Here is a 20,831-nt window from a genome sequence, read left to right as displayed (position 1 = left end):
CAACACAACAGAATAATTAACTGATGCCTGTGATTTTTTTTCTCCTTGCTGGTATGACATCACAAACTTTCATTGCTTATTGTCTCCTGGCTTCTCTGAAAAAAAAATGTAAATAAGTCCTTAACATGGACAGCATTCAAAACAATGTGGATCTGAATGTACTATACTTAAAATAAGTAATTTTGAATCATCTGCAACAATCAGTGATCCAAGACTAAAGAAACCTGTCGACACATGCAAAGTACTTAAGATATGAGGGAAGCTCAAGATACAGACTGACATACACTGAAGAGAATCAGTGTGCTGTACAGACAGAAGACCAGTATTGAAGGAACAGAAAACAGAGACCACTGCAGAACCTCCCCTCACCCCCATAACTAGTTTGATACTGTCAAGTCTGTAGTATTACATACATTATTAATTCAAGATGCAAAAAAGACCACACAGAAGCATTGCAAATCTATTAAAAAATACAAAATTAACTACCATTCCTTTTAAAAAGGTGGTAAAATCTTAGCAACACTCTTCACAATTGCTACACTAGAGAAGCCTTAAATATTTCTGAAGTAGTATTTACAATTTCCTTTATACTACAGCTAAACAACAGTATACACTATTGTTACTGGGTGCTATGGGTATGAAAAGAATAGATTTTATAAGTTATTCATAAATTTCAACAGACATGTATATAAACACACCCATATTTCCTTCTGTATTTCAACCAATCCAATAAAAACTAAGGAAGTAATTTTACCCCTAGAAGTGATGTGGTAGCAATTAAGTGGAAGGAAACACTGCAAAGGAGTTTATCCAGGTTTGAGTCTTATGACAGACAAGAAGAGAGTCTGCTAGAATGTGTCAAGGCAGTATGTCAAGAAAGGGTACCTACCAGTGAACATAAATTAAGAGGGAGATTATTCTATAGGACACGTGGACCCTGGTGTAAGTAAAGTCTAACAGAACATAATGGTTTATCCATCAAAGCCTGCAAATTAAGCAGTTTCATGAGCTAACCATCTGAAAGGACATGCATGAGAGAGAAGTCACCTGAAATTGTATCTGACTAAAAGGTAGCATTTTTGCACAACAGACTCGAAAGGATCTTAGATGTAACATGTAATCTTAATATAAATATAGCTGTTACATGAAAGCTTCTTTACATGAAAGCTTCTTTCATGTAACAGCTATATTTATATTAAGTGCATTGTAAATAAACAAACCTTTAAATGTTAATATAAACAGCTCTCAGAAAACATTATCACAACTAAATTTCACCCAGAGCTCAGAGATGCAAGCTACAAAGCTGTGTCTGAAGTTCTTGAAAAGCTGGTTTTAAATTCTTAACAGAATTCTTTATGGATTTTCTTCTAGAAATAAAATACTATGAAGCACTTTTTGAAGAGTCAGTGACATCCATTGCATTATAATGAAGTGTGAAGTACCTAGGAACACCTAGAAATACCATGATATCACTGCACTTTCTGTCCATGGCATAGATGAGCCTACTCTCCATCATACTTTTCTTGTACAAGACATTTCATGGTTCTCTTTACCCTTGCTGTCAATGGTTGCTCTCTTGCATCAATTTCATTTAGAATTATACTATAGATCAATGCAGTTCAAGACCAGTGTGGCTGCTGTGAATGGTTGACTGCACATATATTCATTTAATAGAGCTCACACTATGACATGTATTGGCCAGCTGCATTTCCTCTTCACTTCAGCAGTTAATTTCATCAATAACTTATCTCATAGCCTGTTTCCCTTTTATCCAGAAAAAGGGACTGCTTTCTGCCAAGTCAGCTTTCAATAGTGATCACAAAAGCAAAACCGAAACAATACAATCCTCTTCTCTACCTCAAATATTGCAGTAGATTTGACTAAGTAATTTTACTTATTCTCTAAAATAACTTGGCTTAACTAAGCTATAAACATGGAAGATTAAATATGTAATTAGAAAGTATAAAAACAACTCTTCACCCCTACCAAAAACCTTGAATTTTTGTAAAACTAAATATTCCCCACTGTGTATTCTGTGGAAGCCACATGTAGCTTAACTTTGAGAAGTATTTGAGTCAGCAGTACACAAAACTTCTAAAATTTAGAGTCTTTTGAAAAAAAAAAGTATTCTCATTTTTTCATTTTAAAATGCTTGGAAGCATTGCACCCTCCTCCCCCAGTCACAAAATTAAAACCAAAAAACCCCCACAAAAAAGTTGTAAAAATCATGTTACATACTTCAGCAGAATGCTTTAGGCCAGTGTTAAAAACCTCTTTAACATTTCTAACCTGAATATGACTTGCCAGAAAAAAAAGAAATCTCCAAATGATCTATACATGTCAGGAGCTGCATTCCTTCTGAATACAGAAATAACTCTTGAACCTGACAATTATTTTACAGCACACACAGAATGAAATTTTTTAACGTTTGTGCTCCTTTAAGGACACACCATTAAGCATTTTAAGTATTTACCAATCAAAAGTAGCTGTTTACAAAAAGAAAAAACTAAAAAAGAAAAAGAAAAATTTAATTACACACTGGACATGAGAAATTTTCATAAGGCTATGTATAAAAAAAAATGCACAAAATTAAAACTTTTACTTTATACAGCGAGGGACTCAGATGCTCATTTCCCATAACTATACAGTTGTTCAAAATTAGTAGACAAAGTTGTACATTGTGAACATCTGACTTATTTCCATCATTCAAGTGAAAATTTTGGAATTATCTGAATTAGAATTTAAGGTTGATTCAAGGAAATTCCACTGGGCCTAAATAGCTTAATCATTAATCAAAAGTGGTGCAAACTTCATAAGCACATTTAAACTACTTTACAGGTATGTAATATTTATTTAGCCTAATCAGCTGAAGACAGTCAGAAATCACTGTAGAGCAAGTGCATGCAAGGTGCTGCCCAAGTAGCAACTAAACTGATTTTTGAAACCATTTCAGTTGAAACTTTCAAACTTGAATGCTTAGGAAAGTCCTGGGACTACAATTCTGGTTTGCTGGTTTAGCAAGAGCTCAGTTATTTGAGTCCTGTCCAGAATTTACCCTAAGGTTGCTTTTCCATGGAAAAACCGCCCCTCAATACAAAAGATGAAAATAATTTTAAGAACTTGAAATAACTATGTAACTTCACATTATAAGGATACATTGATATAATTAACAGACTTCCTACTTATGTTTGAGATGTTATGGATAAAAATATCTTTCGTTACAGCTATTTTATGTGCTAGTAGAATGCTGAAGAAAAACAATGTTTATTTCAGTAGCTTTTATGGTGTTTTGAAATAGAGATAAAAAAGTTCATCTATGATGGCACTAATTTAGGGCCATGATATGCCTGGCCTAGCTTTGTCAAACAAAGGTACTGTTAATACCAAGTAAGCAGGAAGAATTCTCCTTCCTCAGTGTGTGCTGGACTTAAGGCTTCAGTCAGAACATACCTGAAGGACGTGTACGCATCAAATGCTTCTGGGAATGGTGTACATGTGCACATGCATCAGTGACCTACCTGCCTCTAGGAATCCTGAAGAAAAGGGCCCTAAACAAAAATTCTCAAACTAAATACAGATCATCCTTCGAGAAAGCTGGTTTTATTTTCACCTTAAAAAAAGTGCAGGAGAGAAAAAAAAAAAGGGAAAAAATTCTTCGCCAAACCAGAAAGGGAAGCTTCTTAATCAAGTAAAACACAATTACATCATAAGCTTTCTCTTAGTTAATACTATGCACCATCATCAGATAACCTAATCTACATTTTTTTTTACTACTGACCTTGCTAATCATATTTTATGCATTAATTTATTTATATGTGGATGTCTTTAAATTCTTGAAATTATAGTAATGTATATGAACTTGTGTTACTATCAAGGACGTAAATTTTATTTTTACATACATACTCCAGAGTATTAAATACAGTTTATAAAATAGGCTTCTGAAAACAAGCTATTACTTGGGATGTTACATATTTTCTTAAATGTATTCTAGCTTCTGGGCTTTATTAAGAAAGTCACTCAGAAAAGAAAATTTGGTGTGTATTAATTAAATTATTTGTTCCTATTTTATTTGATTTGGAAATGTTGTTGTTTCTGTTAAGCAGAAAGATGGATAATTTCTCCTTAAAACAATTAGCTTAATATTCAGTCTGTTTAACAAGTAGTTTTTATAGAAAGTGTATTTAACACAGGAAATCCAAAATAGAAGTATTGACAGACTAAGAGCAATTACTTCACAAAAGTAAAATAATTTATTCAACGTAAAATTGCATCACCTGATTTTAACGGAAAGCTGTAATGAAAAAAAAATCATGTCATCTTAATTACATTGGGAATTAATATTTGAAATACATGTAGAAAGGAAATCTCAACTGCCCTGGAGAAGTTGATTTCGTTTGCTGCAGAATCAAACCTTTGTTACATTACATACATTCCTGCATATCATAGACATTTTTCTTTCAGAGATGCTTTAGGCAAAGACTGTTCTGTTGTATACTACTAAACTTTTCTTAGTAGCCTAGTAGTGTCCTTAAATAACCAGGCAGACACAGAACATCCTACCATTTATACAAGTATGACCTAATGTTCTTTGTTAGGCAGTAATACTCTTGAATAATCCTAGACTGCATAATTGAATCCAAATACCTCAAAATGCATGCATTGACTCACAGAAATTCCGTGCAAATCAGACTGAAAATGGCAAGCAAAAAAGTTCAGGTAGAGTAGCATGACGAAAAGAAAGAGCTTTCTCTCTGCTTCCTTCTTGATCATGAAGTCTACTGGCTTTGTTTTTACAAAGAGAAGGTTGGAAAATATGCTAATACTTAGAGCTAAAATATGCTAATACTTGCTTTCCAGGACTGGCCATGTTTCTTGACAAATAGCAACATGAGAAATTAAGATGGTTTTTTTTGACATAACAAACTTAACTATCCAACTTGTCCTGTGTCCAAACTTAATTTTCATTTCCTAGCTCTTGGCCGGAAGAAGGGTCTGAGAAAGCAGTTCTAAGTCATGAGGTGAGATCCAAGAGGATTCTCAATTCAGGAAAAAAACCCCACTAAGGAATAACTCATTCTGACTAGCATTAAAAAGCGACAAAGTAAATGACACATTATAAAAGGAGTTCCACACTGCTATCCTTCACTTTTTCTGCTCTTGCTTTGAGCAATCACTTAGAGCAGATCTTGTCTTTGACTATGCCTTTTTAATCAGCATTTTACAAGTGAAATTATTTTTGTAAATATTTCCATTTTTAGATTTCACAAGTACATTCAAATCCCTTCCACAGTCTTACCGCTCAACCCACACATGGTATTTGTTACAAACATCAGTGTACACAGTGAAAAACAGTGTATAAGAAGTTAATCAACACAGAAGTTCTGAAAACTGTATTTAATGTTCTCTCAGAAAAAATTAAAATTAATAGATTTCTGCTTGCAAATTTTTTGCCAATTATCGGCAAGCTTAAAAAGTTGACTTGCCAATAAGGACCAAAGTAAACTTATAGGTATAATTCAAATATGCCATAGCGCACATTTTAATGTTATACTGCAATGAAGATGCATCAGAGGGAAGCAACTATAATTTAGTCGTATATAGAAGATGTACAGGAATATGCATATTTTACAAGCATATTAAAGACCAGGCACCCCAGTGTTGAAAAGGTATTGTTCTTCCTGCATAAATGCAGGGTTGAATTCCACACTCCATTACAGATATCGTCAAAAACCAATCCTAGAATGTGTGCACTTAAACCAGTAAAAAAAAAAAACCCATGAAAGTAAATTACATTTACTTTCTATAATATGTAACTGATAAGAATTCCTGTCAGTTATTCTTAAACAGAGATAATGCTAAACCATCACTGCATGTCTGGGTTCTTCTCTGTCAAATCTAAATAAATAAAATTATGTCTGCCTTCTCTCTCAAGAGCTGCATCCAATGAATTTTTTACAAATGAGAACAACAGCTAAAACTAATGCCTTTCAAGCCTCAGCAAAACTGAATTATTAAATCTGTCTACCTATATCCTATTACAGACTACTTATGAATACTTGATTTTATTTTGTATAATTGACAACGGTTACCAGGAAAGGAAGGTTTTAACGGCAATCAAATTAAGATCAACTGGTGTAAGTGACAGAGTGAAGAGCTTGTGTCAAGTGTTGATGAATTAATTGATGGGTCAGTGGGAAACAGGGCACGTGGAACTGCGGTGTCATAAACAGCTTTATATTTTCTGGCAATATTACCAGCCTTTCTGCTTTAAGTGAAAAACATTGAAAGAGATGGGTTACTAGAATGCACCCAGCAAAAGTAAAACTGACTTTAAACACTTAACACCAGATCATTTACAAACAGCTTAATTTTTAAATCATTTATATTACTTAAGTGACTATGTGCATGAAAATTTTAAGCAGATGACAAGGTGAATAGCAGCACCAAGATGACATATTGGAGTACAGAGTTTCATTTACTACTCTAACAAAAAGCTTTCAATTATGATAGCTTCTAAGGGGGAACAAAACCGCAAGACACCTGAAACATCCTAAGCATTTAAGCTACATCACCATGCCAGAGGATGCACATTTATAGAAGACTGATTAAATTAGTTTAAAAGCATTAATTTCTCTGAAGACCAGGGAAGAACTGTGTGCAGTTGAGATATTTGATCTGAATTAAGAAACCGATGAAGCAATTGATTAATTGGAATTTAAGCCATCGGTCATTGGATCCATCAACAGTTTCATTTACATTCTAAACAATCAGCTGATGGTCTTATAGGATACCATGTATTAATACACAGTCAATATGATACCCTTAAACTCATCACAGTTCCTTATTGACAAGAACTCAGACGTTTTTTAATCCAAGCTTGATCACATTGCATCTTTTTTGAATTGCAGTATTGATTCAGTATGCTTTAAGAATTTTTATCTCTATTAAAACATTATGGAATTCTCAGATATAGCAAACAATGTTTCAAGTTAAAAAAAAATCTACATTCATATTCACATTCTCAAATTTTAGCTTACTGATTTATAGTATTTTGAGATATACAGAAGGATACTCAAAAACATTAATCTTTTCCATTTAATAGGATTTGATGCACCACCTTGCTCCATTATTCTTCTGATGCATACTAGCAATCTCTTTTTGCAGAAACCCAGTGATACAGAAAAAAGATGGTGTGCATTATTTACGTCTTCAGAGTAATGACTAAATCAAAAAGTCTGCCATAGACAATGCTTAGAACACTGAAAAAATTCTCACTTTTCAGACAAAATAAGAATAGTGACTAAACAGCTCCATGATTTGAGAGCTCTGACAGCACAGCAGAACTCACTGTCCCCATCAACCTTCCTAATGCATTTAAGTATTTCTAAAGACCAGTAATACAAAAAATACATATACATCTCAAAGAAGAGTGCTTAGAGAAGACTTAAGGAGCATTTCCTCTTTTGATGAAAGCAGAGCTCACAGAGGAGGCTGAGAAAAGCATATGGCCAAATATACCAGAATCCACTGAGAGCACGTTTTGCCTCCAAGATTTTAGCAGCAGCAATAATCATCAACGTGAAGGACATTCCATTAACTAAATCAGGAGAAGCAGGAATAAAAGGCTTGGTATCTCATAAAGCTTAAACACAGAAAAGTGCAAGTCAAAGGAGTTGACAAAACCATCAGGTTACAATAGGCATGTGAAAAACAAGAGGATAATTTTTTAATTAAAATTTAGCAGGGAAAAGCACATTCTCCTTTACTGTTGGGAGCCAGGAAGAAACAACAGACCCAGCTATGAAGATTTAACACTGGACTTCATTAAAGCAAAAAGCAGAGGATTTATAATTTTTCCAATTTCCTTTTACTTGACAGACAGAAGAAGGCTGTGTAAAGCTAAATGGAAACCTTCAATCAGAACTGTAGCTGAAGTTAAATATTTGAGCTAAATTGCATTTAGCTGTGGATACAAAAATGCTGCTAGCAAGGATTTTCTTGCTATTTTCTAAGTCTGTGAGAGACTTTTCTCTCTCACAGAAGACAGTAGCAGAGTTCTATAAACAATGAAACACCTGCAACCTTGAGAAACCTTGTTTATAGTACAGTAGAAAAATATTTTGACAATGGATGTTTTAGGATTTTAGCCAATCACCCCCAAGGGGTGGCTGATCCTTGGTCCAATTAGACTATGAAGAAAAAAGTCTATAAAGGAGTTTGTAAAATAATTAAATAAATCAATCTTGCTGCACAATTCCTGCCTGCTGGATCTTCTCTCCTCTCCTCCCTACGGCTGCGGGACATGGTGATACACCCTAGGGAATTTTAATATTTAGCCATCATATATACAAGAGCAGTGACAGCATGGCAACATGGACCACAACAGTTGCATGGAAAACCCAGTCCTCTCAGCTGGATACTCCTTACAAGACAGGTTGCTCCAAGTTAGGTCTTCTATCACTGGAAAGAGAGCTGCTAGACTGAGGTATTTCAAGTCTATGCAAGTTTCCATTCCAACTCCGGCCAGCCACACATCTCAAGCCCCACATGAACATGTGCAAGCCATCCTTTGCTCATGAATGCATTAAGATAGATTTGAGGATCATTTCTAAATTTTTAGCGAGACAACTCTGAATCTACTTCAAATTGCTCCTCATTATTAGACCTAATAATTAGAACTTTGTAGATTATGCAAAAATTTCTTTTTCACATTAAAGATGAGGCCCACCAAGAGACTTGTTCCAATCACTTCAAAGAATCAAGGTAATACTAACAGCTTTCCCAGTAGAGCCTTCAGGTAAGAGAAGAAAATAAAACCATGCCAAATTCAATAATCTAAAAGAAGAAAAAGGAGACAGTACCTTAAAAAAACCCCCAAACATAATGCATGGTATGACTCTTATGAACAGATACTTTACAGACAACAGATTATAAACTTCTACACAAGGAATTCTTGAACCCTACTTTTGCCAAGAGTGATCTTGTTTTTTTATTTTTGCCTTTGACAACATACCAACCAGTCTATCAGTTCTTGATATACATACAGTCATTTGCCTGACTTGCCCTGCCTCTGGGATCTGCTTTGATGATTCTCACCTTCAGTTTCACTACGCTGTTTCCCAAACTGGGGGAATTGTTTGGGATTTCGGGACATTCGAACTGCTATTCCAGCCAAGCCACCAAATCCCCTGGGAGTTTCTGGAAAAATGCATTATCACTGGCAAATAGGAACAGGCTAATCTATGCCTAACACAATTACAGATCAATTTTCTCAACTCTTACTAGTCTTTTTTTTTAAATATAGAAAAAAAAATTAAAATATTTCTTTGTTAATGCTTATTTTGCTGCAAATCTAATGAAACATGTATTGTACTAATCAGACAAGTATGCACAGAAAATAAAAGTGATTAGGGAATGATATATATTATCATGTCTTCAAATAATATTTTACTGTGTAATTTTACAGTTTTAATAGAGAGAGTATAATACTATTGGGAGCCTAATACCTGCTGAGACCTCCTCCTTCCACCACATAACATTCATACTATCTGACTATATCTTAAACAAGTAGCTGATCACATCCAATCACTATTACTCCGTGGCTTAAAGCAGATACCAAAACATTTCAAGCCTGAGTTAAATCAAATGCTAAAACCAGAATAGGAACTGAAGTAGAGAAACAGATTAAAGTAGTTTGGACAGATTGTTGGCAGCTACTCATGCCCTGAAGATAAACTTTTATCGGGCCGTATGTGCAAAACTTAACTCTAGCCATTTATCATTCTCTATAGCAATAGATTTTCAAAGCATTTTAGTTTCCAGACAGGTAAGTTTTAGAACACTTGTTTTCTAAACATAATAGAAAATTCCAGAATGTGTGACAAATGCAACTCCTTCAGCCTTATTATTCTGCCATAGCTGGCTTTATGAAGAAATAAAAAGTGACATCAGCTGCACAACAGAATTCCAAACTGACATTTTCTCCTCTGGTTTGATTTTCAAATATCTGAAGTTCCAGAACAGGCTGGGGCCCAGACAATTAAGTTATTTGTAGAACACTTACTCCTAATTGTCCAGAATAAATAGATAGTAGTAGCATCACCTTTATTATATTTTTCCTTGCAGTGAGTTTGGAGTTTCATTCTTTGACATAAATGTTCTACTAATACTTGCTTTTTAAGATCTACAAAACTAGATCTTTTAAACAAGTAAAACGTATTTGGTGGCATAATGCTCTCTTTTTGTACAGAAATGCTCAAGAACTCATCATTTTCAAAAAAACTTCTTTAATGAGCAGACTTTGTTGTAGATGGTAGACTCTGGAGTATGCCCTTACTGGTTAACTCACAGCTCCTTCTAACAGAAAATCAAGTTGCATGAATGATTACTTAAGCCTGTACTTGCATTGCAGAGTTTATGCCAGTTAAGTGGTTAGCATTTAAAATAAAAATCACATCTGAGAGTTATATTGCTACAGAAATGAACTGCTACAAAGCCTCAAACTAAAAATTATTTTCCTGTTTTATTCCCACATTTTACTTATACCATTGTTGTTAAAGTAATTACAAGTAAGGAATCCTGAAAACTCTTAACTACAAATTTTAATGCAAGTGACATTACTCTTTTTGCTACAATTCTCAAAAGTATAAACATCTTTGAAACTAGTATTTTATGTCTGAGTAAATACACCATTTTTGAACAGTTTCATAAGTGGAATTCAAAACACTGATCTATGCAATGGGAAACGTCCAGGGGAACCTTGACAGGCTGGAGAAATGGGCTGATGAGCACAGACCAGAACAATGTAACGCTGGCCTGAAAAATACCGGATGTAGCAACTGTACAACCCGCATTACCTTGCAAAGAATTAAAGGTTCTCCACAAAAGATTGTGAGATTTTTAAATGATTTTCCATTTCCCTACTGCTTCCATTGCACAGCTGTAGAGGCAGACAGTATTTTGCAATGTCCACACCAGTAAATTATTATGTATTGAATTTAAGGACAAACAGTAACAAAATTGGTTTATGATAAAAACCTTTGCATGAGAACATGCTTGACAGCAGTTGAACTGACCACCCACTGGGAATTGCTCTCTCCAGAGTATCACCTCTACAATAAAACCAAACCAAACCAAACCAAACCAAACAAAAACCTCTTTTGTCAATTTGATAGCTGTTGAGAAGTCTACAGCAGCTGAGGTATTAAAATAAGTTTGTGACTTTATTTTACCAGACTTCTTACATATGCACTTTTTTTTCACAAACTTCTACAAGTTTGTCAAAAGACGAATATTTTAATGCAGTACTCTCTCTCTGGAAGAAAAAATCCAAACTACTTTTCCAGAAGTAGTGGCTGTTACTCTACATGGAATCAAGTGTCTACCAAAAAGTTTAACAGAAGATATGCGCTAGGTTCAAATACTATGGCCAGGAAAGCTGAGGCAGACCAGTAAAACCACTTCCTGTTCACCCTCTGGAAGTTCAATTTCACCAGAAAAGGCTGAAGAGAAAATCCAGCTCTACTTTTCACACCATCACAAAGCATTATCTCTGACAAAGAGGACCTTGGGAAAAGTAAGAAGGGTTTAACTAAGATTAAGCAATTCGTACCCCCCTAAAAAGCTACTAAGGAAAGTCAGTATCCTACCAGCACTGTGATTAGTCTGTCATAGGCCTAAGTAGTTAGCAGTGGTACAGAATAGAAACAATTCTTTGCAGTCCTAGTGTCTATGGAGCACATCACAAGCTCTGAAGCTTTTTACCCCTCGGCTATTCCAGCTGCAGACTTAGGCAATTAGTCTCTTAGCCCTAATTCCATTTACAGTGCTATTCTGCCATGCCATCTTTCTTCCAGTAACTTTTGACTTCTGGCCAATTTCAACCAAGTATGGCAGACCAATGATCTCAAAGTTAGGATGTTCCTTGAGTTTCTGTGTAACAAGAGAGGATGAAAGAGCCATATGAACAAAAGAAAAGCCAAGCTGCTAGCTCCAACAGTCATCTGTTCTAGGACCAAGCAAAAACTGATTGTTACAATCAACATTTGCTTAGCTCAGAACCAGCCACTGCATATGCCAGCTTTTCACCGTGAATAAGAATCTGAGGTTATTAGAAGCATGTAAATAAAGAGCTTGTCTGGAAAAAAATTAAGCTTCATTCATTCTTTTTTGAAACTCTGTAGTCACCCTATAAAGTCCATGTTCCTTTCAGAATTTCACATTTGAAAGTAAAAAGAGTACAAATATTGCAGAAACACAGAGTCTTACAAACACATGCACCAGATTCTCAGGAAGGACACATTTCATGCCAGAGCATGTGTTAGCACAGGAATACCTGACCTGGATCAGAAGCCAGTCACTGCACCAAGGCACAGCCAATGTGGAGTGCAAGGACTGTAGCTTAGAGAAGAAAAGAGTTTATCTTTGAAATTTTTCTTGTGTTTTACACACACAGTATCTTTGATACTCCCATAATGAAGTTATTAACACATGCTTCAGCTGGCAGCTTCTGTGGACAATTATAAAGTTATATGATGATCTCTGGAATGCCCTGTCTAGCCTTTGATTTTTGATTGAGATGGTATATAGACAAGTGAAATGCAAAGAACATGCCAAACAAATTAAAAACTATCCCGAAAGTTTTGTTAAGGGCCACTTAAAATCTAGTTTAATTTCAACAAAGGAGCTTTGTGTTGGTGCAACAGAGATCTTGCCTACATTTGCATAACAGCTTTACACTAAGGTAGTCAGTTGTTTTTGGCATGCTGCCTGCTTATACAGAAAATGAAAATAACCTTTAAACCATCTTTTGCAGCCAGCTCAGCATGAACATTTCCTTTCATTTGGTGGAAGGCTGATAAATGGAACAAATCATCCAAATAGCTTGTCACTTCTGCCATATATAATGGGTAAAACCAAGATTCAGCCATAAATAATCCCCTCCTACCTTTTCAAATACATAAAACTCCAATATATTATTCCATAAGTTTTCCATGCTTAATTTTTTTTTTTTTTTAATTTATTTTGGAAGTCAATGAAAATCTTTTGGAAACCTCTGTTTTACAGGGAGCCTGACAGCAGCAAAGAATTCACATTTGAGGAGTGATTTCCACCTGCTCCATCCCCCGGGAAGTAATCCTAACTCAAAATACAAACAGCCATCTAGCCGCCTCCATTCATGAAAGAGAGGAATACCAATGTTACAGACTGTCACATGAATACAAAAGAAAGTCCCACCAATATGAGCCTTTAGACTATCACTTCTGTAAAAGTCTGATTAAAAACCATAGGAATCTTAGAAATTAGATACAGGCACACAAGTAACATCAAGCTATTATATCAGATCTTTGAAGAGATCATTCTAGCTAAAAGACAATGCATTTGATAAAGAAAGGGAAAACACAACTATTAAGAAACTAGTTTTATCAAAATAAGCTTGATATCCTGAAGAATGCAGCTTCTGCTACACAGAGTTAAAAGTATCCTAGAAAACTGTGAAAGTCATTGTGGGGGTGAGTTTCAGGAAGAACTTTGTAAACTGCCCATTTATAACTCAAACTGCTTCTTTTTTTGAGTGAAGATGTAGGATATTGCAGTACTGCAGACTACATTAATATGTAATGTAAATGTTGAAACTGGAAAACAGCACTTTACCCCAAAAGAAGCTTACATGAAGGTTTGGATTTTGAGATTAGTTCAAATTCTACACTTTACTCTTTATAGATTTATAGTAAGAAGCTATAGTTAAACTGCTTTATTACACAGAAGATAAAATTACATATAGAACATAAAACCATGCAAAAACTGTTTCACAAAGTACTTAAAAGTGTCAACTATAAATTAAAGCATAAATCAGTCAAAACTGCAACATCAGGAAGAAACAGCAGATGTAAGTGTTCACTCTTTAGTCAAAAAACAATTACTGTCATATGCTTGAAGTTTAGGAAATTATTTTTGTGTGGTTTTGTTTTCTTGTTTTGTTTTTAAAGAAGTGCAACACCAATAAAACTACTTAACATGTTGCTTGTTAATAGAAAATTAGGCTTTTTAATAAAGTATGGTTCTGAGAGAGAATAAAAAGAAAAGCCCCTGTATCCTGAACCAGAGGTGGTTAACAAAGATGGAGCTTATATAAGACCACTAGAAAACTTTGTCACTCCAGGCTAGTTATAGATGATCACTGCATCTAATCAGCATTAGCAATATACAGTAATTTCTTCTTTTAGCAAATATATAGCTCTACTAGAATTCCGTAGGCTATCAGAAATACTTTTGTCTTCTCTTTCAAATGATCTCTACAAATCTAGGCTTTTATCTGAAATATATGATAGAACTCCAGTGCCACAGTGAAATACTATGTGCCACTAATACAGGGCTTACCAATATCACAGCTATTAGCTTTGTGAAATTTAGTAGTGTCTGACAAATACCAGACAGTTCTTCAGGATCTGAAGATAAATGGTAATATAAAGGAGGAAAACTCATTTGAGTTATACACAGGGGCATCCAGTAGTAATCTCTAAACTTTACAAAACAGCTGTAATTTATAGGGTTCCTGTAAAGGAGATATTTGTTTCTTAAAGACTAAGAGTACTCCTCTATCACCATGTTAAGAGAAACAGAGCTAACAAGCAACACTTTTCTTTCTCTCACTCAAGAAAATTCATGTTTTTTAGGGGTTTTTTTTTGACTGACCAAAAAGGCAGTATTATTTTGAAGCAAAAAAAACCCTAAAAAAGTTATTTCAGGAATTCAGATAACTGTAATAAGTTTTTCCAAAAATAGTTATTTTAAACATCTATTAGTAGGTTCCAATTTTAGGTTTTTTTCAATTTAATAACTGAAAGACAATCAGATGACATTTAAATGTATGTTGCAAGACAATGACTGGTGTGAATAATTTAAAATAATATCAAATCATACTTATCAAGTACAGTCTTATAAATATATATGCCAAATATTTTTAATGTTTTTAATATTTAAACCTTTTATTAAAACAGCTCATAAAAATCATCCATGTAGAGAAACATCTGTAGAAGTCTCATGTTCACAGTAAGATTACTCCTGGTTTACAGTCCAAGCATAATGTATTTGTCACGTATGGACTCTCTCCCATTAATCTGATGGAGGTAGAGTTCCATCAATCTATTTAACCATTTCAAATTGGCCACAATGTACAATCCAAAATTTTACCACAACCACCATCTTGTCATGCAACCAATGTGAATTGTCAAAACATACCCGTTTTTTCCGAGGTTCTAAGAAACACCATGTCAGATGGGATTCGTTGATTCTGAGAGAAGAAAAAAAAAAGGTTTATTTTTTTGTAAGTAGGAAAAAAGGGAATTCCAATCAAAAGTCCAGTAAGATCTATCACCAAAGGTCACACTTGGATTGAAACTCAATTAAAATAGGATTTCTCACAGTACTTTACATTCAGCATTTGCAATTCAGAAATCAATATTTTCAAAAAATTATACCATAAGCAAACAACAGCTAATCCTTTCAGATGTTCCTTATAAGTGAATCATAAATACCTGAAGAACAGATTCACATTTTCTTGACTGAAAACAGTACTTCAAGTACATAAATATCTAATTGAAATATCTTAAAACATAATTTCACTGAGCAAAACTCTGACATTGAGTTAGCACACATAATAGAAAAAAAACCAGGCAAATTTAAAATATCTGTCTTGGCACTCAAGTCGCAAACATGTACACCAAGCATTCTTCTCTCTTCCAATACACACAAACACACAGAGGGGAAACAGCAAATTAGGGAACAGCATTTTCCTATTCCACATATGTAAAATGAACAGAATCTCTTCCTCACTATCTAAGACATAGAACCACATGCACAATCAGATGCACCTGTCCGCCATTTCCCTTTCCAGCACAGAACTTCCTGTATCAAGTTTTCAATTATTTATTGATCACAGAAGGGCCAATCTAAGCTTTCACAGGTTAAACAAAATGAACAATACCATCCTCCCACATACATGCTATCTGCTACGTGACTACCCAAATCCTCAGCTCTCTCTCCACTTGTTCCCAAGGCATCTACCAGCACCACATGGCCAATACAGGGTTTAAGAACGAAACACCAGAGAAAGCAAAAATAACCAACATATCAAAATCTGAGGACTGGAAAGGAAAAAAAGCAAAGTTTTCCTTTAATCCAAAGAAACCTGCCCAAGATCAGCATGTGACCACAACAGTGCCATTTGGAATAGTGTAATCTGAAGAGATCTGCCCAAGGTAACTGCCAGAGTATGTTTTATATGGGCTTAGCTTCCAAAAACCATTTCATAAATGGGACTGGAAGCAACTGCAACTGTATTCTCTATGGAAAGTTCAGTAAAGAGGGGCCATAAAGGGCTACAGAGAGGGCTACTATCATAAGCAAAGATGAAGCTTGGAAAATGAGGAAGTTGGGAAACGTCAGAAAACAGATGCATGTTTTAGTTTACCTAAAAAATTCTACACAGGTAGCAAAAAAGCCTCTGCATAACTTAAAATGATACATTTTCATCCATTAATATTTCCTGATTTGCAGCATTTCCCATTTTAACTCTTTGTGCTTTTACAAATAAAATTCACTTGTTGGTATGCCAACAGTATTCACCTTGAAGAGGCTGCTCATCTGTAACTAGCACAGCATTTTTTTGAATCTTGCCTAATAAGAGCTAATAATTAAGGATGTAGTGAAATTTATTATCCACCATGAGCTCAGATTCAACTGGGAATATGTCATTCAAATTTGGAAAAAATTGCAGAAAAAGGATTAACTTTATATTATTATGCACCTATTACAAGGAAAAAACAGAAAAAGGAAAAGGCAACTTCAAAATGAAATAATTCTGTCCTTAAATGACAATAACAATTAAACAGATGTCCAGTCTTAATATAGATTAACTATACATTTTTGCAGCTTCCCTGCCAGCTCTGACATAAATCCATTACACAAGTTTCAGGTTACTGACTTCATGCCTACAAACTTCCAGTTACTTGTAAACAAGCGTAAACACTTCACCACCATCCAAAAATTTTGCAAGAATAACAGTCAAATGATCTAATACTGAATTTAACAGAAGTTCTAATAATACAAAGGAGGTATCTACAAGTCACTACCAACTTCCACAGACGACATGTTTCACACTGAGCAAATGAAACATTCACCTGGCGCAGAATATCCAAGATTCAGATACTTTATGCCTGACAAAACCGGGCAGAATCATAGAACATCTGAAGTTGGAAGGGACCCGTAAAGATCACAGAGTCCAACTCCCTGCTACTTTAAGGACTACCTAAGACTAAACCATTTGACTAAGAGCAACATCCAGACAGTCCTTGAACTCAAACAGGTTTGGTGCCATGACCACTTCTCTGGGAATCCTGTTCCAGTGACTGACCAGACTCTCAGTGATGAGCCTTTTCCCAGAACTTCCCCTGACACAGCTTCGTTCATAGAATGGTTTGGGTTGAAAAGGACCTTAAATATCATCTTGTTCCAACCCTCTGCCATGGGCAGGAACACCTTTCAGTAGACCAGGTTGCTCAAAGTCCCATCCAGCCTGACCTTGAACACTTCTAGGGACAGGGAATCTACAGCTTCTCTGGGCAACCTGTTCCAGTGTCTCACCATCCTCGCAGTGAAGAATTTCTGGCTACTACCTAATCTATATTTACCCTTTTTCAATTTAAAGCTGTTACTCCTTGTACTGTCACTGCATGCCCTTGTGATTCCATCTCCTCATGTCCTGTCGCTATCACCAGAGGGAGATCAGCAACTCCTCCCCTCTGTCCCCCAGTAAGAAAGTTATAGACTGTGATCAAATTAGTCATGTGAATATTTTCTCATTGTAATACAAAAAATGCATATTGATTCTGCCTTCTTTTGTGTTCTTTCTTGCTGGTTTTTCTTTCCTGTAAAATAATGTAATCTTTTCTGCATAAACATACCTTAATGTATCCTACCATGTAGAGAAGGCTAGAGACTGACTTGTCTTTAAAATATTTAAAATTGACATCTTGTTTTATGATCAGGTTTTTCACATTTTGGAAGTGGGCAGAAAGATACTGCAGGAATACTAGGTACCGAAAACATTGTCACTATTACTGCTGACTCTGGAGAGCAAAGATAGCCCTGCAGATACATACCTAGTCACTATAAAAGAGTGACTACACAGAAACAGATGGCAAATATGCTACAAAAATCTTTAACATCTCATTATGGAGAAAATTAAATTCTGTTGTACATTGTCACAGTCAAACAGCAGCAGTATGTCAATCATGTCAGCCCTCTCATGTCATATTTATCAAAGTAGAACAAGTTAAAATGACAACACATACAACTTCAAGCATTCAGAAACCCATGAAAAAACGACATAATCTCAATTACCATGGAGATGATACGAGAAATGTTTATTGACATATACTGAAATTTGAATACATAAGTCATGAAAATGACTTGAATACACTGTTTTTCTTAAATCTGGGCAGAATTAGAGCTCCAGAAAAGGAGGGTTTCCATTTATCTCACTGTTTGCAGACTTATAGATTCAGTCCTAGAGATCTAACTACAGACAGACAATGGTCAATACAAGGCAAGTGCTTCCCCAGCACCAAGGTTCCCATGAGTAACTCCATGCCATCCAGGAATACCAGCCAGACTGGTAAACAAGAAAACCCATAAAGACTTCCCTGCAACACAGGCTACAATATTCACTCAAAAAATACTGCTTCTCATACCTTTCAAATTACTTTTATATTTTTCCCAAGTTATTATAATGAAATTGTTATTTACATGAACTTTTCCTGTTCCCTAGACAGCCTTCCAATTCCTGTCAACTGCGCATAGCTACAGACCCTTGGAATTTTGCATTTACTGTCCTTCCTTCTCCATTCATGCAACGATCCATGTCCTTTTCTCATTAACTAAAATACTCCTGCTCGCTTCTGAGTTATAAATAGAAGAGGCACTTCCCAGTTGTCTTCTTGGATGGGCATGCTGTGAAGTATTACATGTTAGCATTAACTGCAATCCTTGCAAATACTGGATTGATTTCACTTTACACCCAAGATTAAGAAGAAAATTGTGTACCTTTACAGCTCCAAGAAAAGCTCTCAAGGTTTTAAGAAAAAACATTACTGTTCTCATGCCTTGAATCACTATTATGTGTTGTTATTGTTAAATGTTGGCCCATAAATGTGTAATTATTATTAACTAAATGTGTTATTAAGTTTTATGCCCTCCTCACATCTCCAAAATGTATTCCAAACAGTCAGTAAGGTACAGTGTCTAAATAACAATATCTGAACTCACCAACTCATCCCTTCAATTGTCTTCTTTAGGAACACTATGCACATCTGTGCTTCCACTGGAAACTAAGAATGTATCTTAACACAAGCCAAGGAGAACATCTAGAAGTAGCATGACTGGTCAAGGCAGGGGACCATTTTTTAGCTAAGATATGAATGTCTTTCAGCTTTTAAAATTAGGCAATATTTTCATCTGTTCAGGCTTCATCCTGCCTACTAATACTGCAATATGAAATTTTCAGTTGAAACAATAGATGTATTACTTGAACCTAACTATTTAAGCACATTACAGTCACTTAAAAAATACTTTGAAACTAATTAGGACTATTAAAAAAAAAGACAATAATCACTGGATATTCAAAGTTTAAATCTAGAAAAGCCTTTCACTTAAGTTGTTAGTATTTGTGATGCAGTCACTAGTTAACATATGGATCTTCAGCTCAAGTGAGTCATTAATTTCACTGCAGAAATGCTGTTGATGCATCTACCAGTCAAATACAATGTTAACTTGTTCCTCTGCCATTAGAGTGAGCAATTGAACATTTCACTCCTGACTGGTTCTTTGGCTTAAGAGCCATACTCTGAAATTGAAAACTGCTTGCTCCAACAAAATGCACTCCTCAACAGAACCAGAAAACATTTAATTTCATTAGTCTGAAGGCACTCCCAGCTAGGTCAAAAGGAAAAAAGGCAGCTCTACTGCAGCAGTAGGGAGCTTGAAGCTGAAATACAACTTTCAAACCATTATATGCATCTTACTGAGATACCTGACTACAATCATCATCAAAAAGCACACTACTCATTACTTCCCTAAATCCTTGGACATTACTTTTTTTTTCATTAGAAACTTCAGGTACTCACAACATAAGAAGTTCTAAGCTACTGCAAATAGTGCTAAAATCGATGCTAATGAGCAACTTCATATGTGACAGACTGATCCCCAAAGTAACTCCAGTTTTCCAAATTCTGGTATAATCCAACAGACAAATGGATCTCAGTGAATTTCAGGGAATGCAGATTACCTAAGTAGCCACTAGAGTCTTCCCTACACTCTATAATAATTAATTCCAAGTTTAGAGTCCAAGAAGGCCCAAAAAAGTTCACTAATAAAAATCAAAGTAAATATCTTAGTCTCCTAGAAGTTCTGAAATAGGCAGAAGCAAGAACCTGCAAGCCAATTCCACCTGCATACTAAGGTAACAAGGTGTAAGGCAAAACAAATGTAAAGGCCAAACATACCAGTGCCTATTTTGTGCATCCTAGTACTTGCTACTCAGGCAGGCCCAAAAAGTTACAACATACACAGAGCAGACAAAAAAGAACGGGAAAAAAGCAAGAAATGGTGCAAACTACATGAAAATATATATATTTTAAGCTGAGAGCGTCAAGCCAAATGAGACTTGGGTGTACAGGCTTTTTTCTTTTAACTACAGAAGAAATAGAAAGGAAGGAAAAAGAAGTCTTCCAAAACAAGCAGAAGCAGATACAAGCTTCAATTTGAGGTGCCTC

General features: G+C 35.2%; 1 protein-coding gene across 2 annotated transcripts in view; it reads right to left on the bottom strand.

Moving 5' to 3' along the window:
• ATP9B (ATPase phospholipid transporting 9B (putative)) overlaps positions 1-20,831 on the bottom strand; it is a 154,151-nt gene that overhangs the window by 91,701 nt on the left and 41,619 nt on the right. For both annotated transcript variants that reach the window (XM_032101826.1, XM_032101834.1), the window contains exon 7: positions 15,241-15,292. In XM_032101826.1, the coding sequence (XP_031957717.1) occupies positions 15,241-15,292 (52 nt within the window). The remainder of the gene's footprint in view (positions 1-15,240; positions 15,293-20,831) is intronic.

This window comes from Corvus moneduloides, chromosome 1 (genome assembly GCF_009650955.1).
Source record: "Corvus moneduloides isolate bCorMon1 chromosome 1, bCorMon1.pri, whole genome shotgun sequence".
Taxonomy (NCBI): domain Eukaryota; kingdom Metazoa; phylum Chordata; class Aves; order Passeriformes; family Corvidae; genus Corvus; species Corvus moneduloides.
This window is presented reverse-complemented; position numbering and strand designations above follow the sequence as displayed.